The sequence below is a fragment of the Ixodes scapularis genome, unplaced genomic scaffold, assembly GCF_016920785.2.
Source record: "Ixodes scapularis isolate PalLabHiFi unplaced genomic scaffold, ASM1692078v2 PGA_scaffold13__105_contigs__length_92229423, whole genome shotgun sequence".
NCBI classification, from domain to species: domain Eukaryota; kingdom Metazoa; phylum Arthropoda; class Arachnida; order Ixodida; family Ixodidae; genus Ixodes; species Ixodes scapularis.
Window position 1 is genome coordinate 43,312,934 of NW_024609839.1, and position 6,439 is coordinate 43,319,372.

The window sequence follows — 6,439 nt, forward strand, 5'->3', positions numbered from 1 at the left end:
CTGTGCTACCAGATCCTCGCGCTCCAAATCTGCGGTTGGGCACTCCATGCCTCCGTCGTCTAACTGCCAGGCTTTGTGAGTAGAGAGGAGGCTATGGCTCGTAGCGTCGACTGCGTCTGCACTTAAAGGAACAATGAAATTATATATTATTTTAACCTCTTAGTTTTAATCCTCAACTCAAAAGCGAAATGAGAAACCTCGTGGTCGTGATGCGCTTGGGCACTGAATGCGACGACTCCAGGCTTTCCCCGCGCTTTTTAAGCACACCAGGGCATTTGTCACTCGTCAGTTATGATAAGTGCCGTCACAGCCTCATTGGCCACGAACGCGAATCCAAATATTGGCCGACTGATTGGCTGTTTATGAGAAAATACGTCACGAGTGACGCAGTTCTCGTGTCCAGTGCGTGAGCTGGGTTTGGTTGACGTGCTTAGGCACCGCGGATGCATCGCTGTGAAAAAACGAAGAGGTTTTGATTGAAAATGAAGTAAGAAATAGTCCGCTATAATTTCAAACTTTCGCGCCTTTTTTTGGCTCGCTAAACGATACACGATTCACGATTAGTACCAATCTAAAATCATTTCTCCCAGCTTAAAATTCATTGCAAGGCTCCTTTAAGGTGAAACGAAGTATTGGGTTCGGGATAGCGCAGCATTGATACATGTAAGCGGGAGTGCTGATACAGGGCCGACGTTGCGCCAACTCCTACTTAACGCCGAACTGCGTCGGCCGGATGGCCAACTGACGAGTAAACCTGTCAGCTCAGCAACAAAGCCCGAACTCCCCCCCCCCCCATTCCCAAACGTCATTACTGGACCATCCACGGCGTTGCTTGCGTCAGCTTCGCGGCCAGCGCGTTCCGCAGCCTCGCACAGCAACCGCGACGAGCACGGGGCGATGCCGAGTCAGACGCGTCTGCCTTTTTGCGGCGTCTCTCATACGCCTCCTCCTGCTCTGAAACCTCGAACATACTGTGGCGCCCTCATTTTTGAGTAGTATACAAGCTCAACGAACTGCGGAGGCTGCGGCCTCGCGACCCAGTAAGTGCGCCGGAGCAAGGCACGTGATAACACTCCATGGTCGAGGGCGTCATAGAGTTATTACAATAAACGCTAGAGGCTTAGCTGGCGCTAGTGTCTATGGGACTTCCGGTTGCAAATTGAAGCAGACAGCATGCAGTCTACTTTTCCAGTCTTCCTCTGTATTCCTATGGGAAAACGCTCGTGAATTGTGTCTCGTCGCCGGAAAATAACATTAATAACTTTTGTTATTTCGGTTGTACCGGGTAGTATGTACCTTTATCAATATTGTGAAAGTGTAATTGCTTTAGTTACAGAATTTTTCCTTTACCACTGAACGATGCTAAACTTCGCTATATTTCAGGTCCAAACCTCTGTTCCATGGCAGGTATGTAGAAATGAGCGACGATTCTAAGCAAAATAACGATCGAAAGGAATGTAGAGTGTGTTCAAAGTTCGCCAGCATTCTGTTTGTGCTTATTTATTGCTAATATGCCTGTCCTCTCACTATATGAAAATGACCCCGTCAAGCATCTTTACGAGCGGTTAAAAAAAACATTCGACACGTAAAGAATAAAGTACGTGGGCTACGAAAGGTGTGTTTTCTTGTCATTTCCTATGTTGGACAGTTTTTATCGCGCACCTGTCCTCTGGCTTCCCCCTATTTGCAAAGATTTGGAGCGTGCGGGTGATGATTTGAACACAGAACAAGCATCTTCGCACACACTCATGAGCAGAAAGAATAAAGCAGTACTTATTTATTGCAAATCGGACTATATTACGTGACCTTCAATTTATTTTGATCGTCTGCAAGCACAATGAGTTACTTACCCAGTGTTACTGCGTAGTTCTTGCCGTCTCTCTTGGTTTTCCACATGTCGCTCTTTCGTTTGGCACGTATCCGCCATGCTGGAAAGCGTCGACGCCGTGTTCGCGCTAACAGTGTCCGACAGTAAACATAAATACACGTACGAAGCGGTTTTAACACCGTTTTTAATGCCGCGAATTTCAAATAAAAATGCTGTAACTGACCAATTATTTCGTCTGCGTGACTGAGAAATGTTCCAATATGCCTAGTACGTACACATTATTCGTGATATTTTCTCTTATAATCGAGCGCAGAGAAAAAATGCACTCGCTTTTTCCCATAAAAATGCATTACCGGAAGTCAATTTCTGACTGCTTGCTGTCTGCTTCAAAATGCAACAGCACACTAGCGCCAGCTGAGCCTCTAGCGTTTATTGTAATAACTCTATAGAGGGCGTTGTTGCGCTTTGAGGCGCTCTTTCGCTAGGTACTCGTTGAGGACATTGAGGTCGAGAAAGAATAACAGCACAACCGGCTTGTGTTAAACGGTTTATCCGACTGCTCGTTCGCTTGCGCTCGCGATTCCCCATCCCCCTCGTCTTCTTTGAACTCCAGGCTAAATGTCTCGTGTCAGTGGTGTTCATTGTTAGTTTTTCAACATCCTCCCCCTGCTCACGAAGTGAGGAAATTGGGGATAAGATTTACAGTTTCCAAAGGGTAGAGCAGCTGCACTGGCCGTCGGATTACACAACCAGACGGCAGCTTAACAGCACACGCCCTTACATTTCCATCTCTTCCTGGAAAAACTTCAACGACACGTACCAAGGTCCAAAGATGTCTTGGAGTGATACGGTCATGCAACAGTACTACATCACCAACGTTCGGTGCACGGCTGCTGAGCGGTGGTGCAAGGTGGGCCGAACGAAGCTCTAGTAGGTATTCTTTCTTCCAACGTACCCAGAAGTTGTTCATGAGCCTCTGCCTATATTTCCACCGGCGTGTTAGTGAATCTCTCGATGACGCGTGGGTTGGCTCCGCCTCTGGAAGAGTTATCAATCGCCTTCCTATGAGTAGGTGAGCGGGGGTCAAGACCGCTGGTTCACTATTATCGGCATGAAGGTAGGTGAGTGGCCGAGAGTTCAGCGCTGCCTCGATGTCAGTCAGTACCGTCGTTAGCTCTTCAAACGACAAGCTCTGCCGTCCAAGAATTTTCCGGAGGCACGTTTTCACCGACCTCACCATCCTCTCCCACCAGCCTCCCCACCAGGCTGCCCGTTCTACAATGAACTTCCAGGTGATTCGGTTAACACTGCAGAAGTCTTGAGATTCTGCACTGCGAATAGCCTCCCACAAGGCCGGCAAGTCCTTCGCTGCTCTCTTGAATGTCAGCGCATTGTCGCTATAAATGGTGCTTGGGAGACCTCTTCGTGACACAAAGCGTCGCAGGGCCAAAAGAAATGGCGCCGTGGCCGCGGTGGATACCAGCTCGAGGTGTAGTGCCCGGGTGGTCGCGCAAGTGAATAAGGCAACGTAGGCCTTAACGCACTGCCCTGCTGAGTTGACCAACAGTGGCCCCGCGAAGTCGATTCCCACGACTTGAAAGGGTTGACTCTCTTCCACTCTGTCCCGTGGTAGCGGAGCTACGGGGGCTGTGGCCGGTTTTGCTTGGAATCGTCGACAGATGCGACATTCCGCGATGATCTTCTTCACGGCTCGTCGTGAACTTAAGAGCCAAAATCTGTCACGAATTTCTGTCAGAGTGGCCTGCAAGCCTCCATGTAATACTCTGAGGTGAGCATTCATGACAAGCAACTTGGTGAAAGGGTGATATCTCCTAACAGAAGAGTAGGATGTCTCACCTCCTCCGAGGCTGTGGATTGGTGAAGCCTGCCTCGAATACGCAAGGTTCCTGTGTCGTCAAGAAAGGGCTGCAGATCAGTTATTCTCGATCCTTTTGAGATACTTCCGCCTTGAACCAGCTCCTGGATCTCTCTGCCGAAGCATTCTCGTTGGACATTCTTGATCCAGAAAGCTTCTGCATCTCTAGTATCATCTGCTGTTAGGGGCAATTCAGGTGACTTGTTCTGTCGACGACAACCTTGAACAAATCGTTTTATCCACGCTATGACACGCAGCATCTTGGTATAGCTGCTGAAATTCTCCAATGTCAAGAGTGCGGTTGGTGCACTCACAGTGGTCAGCAGTATTTCCCCGACCTGTTGTCGTCTCTCCCCATCAATTCCGTTGAGGTTTTCATCTTCTGAGGTACTGCCAATTGGCCAGTTTCCTTCTTCTCGGGAAAGCCACTCAGGCCCAGACCACCATAACTGATACGCAGTTAGCTGCATTACCGTCTTTCCTCTAGTTAGGGCGTCTGCTGGGTTCGCGCTGCCCGGGCAGTGGTGCCAATTAGAGGGATCGCTTAGTGCTTGTATTTCTGTCACTCGGTTGCCGACGAAAGGTTTCCATGCAGTTGCTGATCCTTTAATCCAACCGAGGGTTATCATTGAATCTGTCCGGTACCTTAGCGTAACTACGACACCAAACAAAACAGTACACAGATATTTAGCCACGCGTGCTCCCAAGAGGGCTCCCATCAGTTCTAGTCGTGGGAGGGTCAGCGTCTTAAGCGGGGCAACTCTGGACTTGGCAAACACCAGAGTGACGCTGACATTTTCTTTTCTGTCCACGGCGCGAAGATCGGCACAGGCACCATAAGCCTGAGGGCTGGCGTCTGTGAAAACGTGAAGCTCCAGCTTGCTCTCACCATCCGCATTCTGTAAGTGTCTCGGAGCCATGATGCGTGGCAAGTCCTTTAACTCGGCGCACCACGTTGTCCACTCTTGCCGTAGTGCTTCTGGTAGTTCTTCATCCCATCCCAGACCATGTTGCCATATACGTTGAAACAAAATCTTTACTCGTATGACGTAAGGTGAGAGGAATCCTAGGGGATCGAAGATCCTAGCAGAGGCTCTGAGGACGAAGCGTTTTGTAGTCATGTTTGTCGAGAGAATCTCCAAGAGATGGTCACTAGAGAACGTGAAGGAATCTGTGGTTTTGTCCCACACCAGTCCCAGTACCTTTGTGACTTCGTGGGACTTGATTGACGTGATCTGAGGTGAATTATCGACGTTCCCCTTCTTTTGATTGAGTAGGTTCTGCAGTTGGCTGGAATTGGTATTCCATTTGCGAAGTTCCATGCCGGCCTCTCTGAGCAATGTCTGTGCTCCATCAGCGAGTCTTTGGGCTTCTTCGGTGCTTGCGGCTCCAATCAGTAGGTCGTCCACGTAAAATGAGTCCAGCAAAAGAGCCGCGATGTCTTTGTTCGAATCACTCACGTTCTTTGTGTGATGACGAATTGTCGCTCCAAGTAGAAATCGACTGGCAGTTGTTCCAAAAGGAACTCGCGTCATGCGCCACTCTTTGATATCGGGCAGCGGCTCGCCTGGTCTGGGAGTCTTCTCAAACCAAAGAAACCGGAGAGCATCTCTGTCATACTCTGCAATTTCTATCTGCAAGAAGGCCTTTTGGATGTCAGCTGTGAGAGCCACCTTTTGCATACGAAATCGGAGAAGCACCGGCAAAAGTTCTGTGTTAATGGTAGGCCCTTTCTCAAGATGGTCGTTGAGAGATCCGGTGTTTGGCGCGTGTGATGAAGCGTCGAACACCACTCGAATTCTTGTCGATTCCGAGTTGGCTCGAATCACCGCTCGATGAGGCATATAATAAACGCGTCCATCACATGGGGACTTTTCGTTCACCTCTTCCGCGTGTCCGTCCTCAAAGTAATTGCGTATCGCTTTGTCATAGAGTGCGTGGAGTCATCGTGCTTGAGACGTTGGATCAGGCTGCGGAGTCTAGACCTGGCAGTGATGTAATTGTTTCCAAGTGTTGTTGCTGCCTCCTTCCAGGGTAGAGCGACTTCGTAGCGGCCATTCTTCCAACTTATTTTCTCTGTGAATTGTTCGAGTACCGCACTATCTTGCTCTTTCGTACTGGTCGGTTCATCCCTGATTCCAATGGCCTCCAGCTCCCAGAAGTTTCTTAACGCTGCCCCGTCGTCCTCGGCGGTCAATGCCGCTCCTAACACGCATACCATCAAGTTCGCGGTAGTATTCGAGAAGACTCTCACGGTGCCTGTTGGACCCTGAAAGGTCCATCCTAGGCTAGTTGAAATGGCCACCAGGCCGGGGATGGATGATGAGCGGCGTGTTTCGCCAGTCAACAATCTCCACATTTGGTCAGCGCCAATGAGCAGGCTTATGCCTTCCTCTGCTTGGACGGAGGGAAACATCAACTCGTCAGCGATGGACCCCGTGATCGCTTTAAGGAACGAATGTTCGACGGGTGTTTCGATGAGATCTTGGCAGATAAATGGGACGACAACGGCTTCTAAAACATACTCCGTCATCGCATACTGGCCTCGAAGTCGTAGTCTGACCAGTGTGAAGTTCTGTTTTATCACGTCCGAGCCGCTGTTGGCAAAGGTGTTAAGCTTCATGCTTCGTTGGCCTATAATTTTCAAGTTAAGTTTCCTTGCCAAGTCTTCTCTGATGAACGTCTTCTGGCTTCCACCATCGATAATACCGCGGATATATGCGCAGCTCTCATCA

At 49.4% G+C, this 6,439-nt stretch overlaps 1 protein-coding gene across 1 annotated transcript; it reads right to left on the reverse strand.

Moving 5' to 3' along the window:
- Positions 1-3,625: 3,625 nt before the first annotated feature.
- On the reverse strand, positions 3,626-5,026 carry LOC120840312. The gene has a single exon (XM_040210768.1). The coding sequence runs from the start codon at positions 5,024-5,026 to the stop codon at positions 3,626-3,628; it is 1,401 nt and encodes a 466-aa protein (XP_040066702.1).
- Between the last annotated feature and the right edge of the window lie 1,413 nt (positions 5,027-6,439).

Coding starts and splice junctions, on each gene's coding strand:
- LOC120840312 (XM_040210768.1), bottom strand. CDS start 5,026: ATGGAACTTCGCAAATGGAATACCAATTCCAGCCAACTGCAGAACCTA.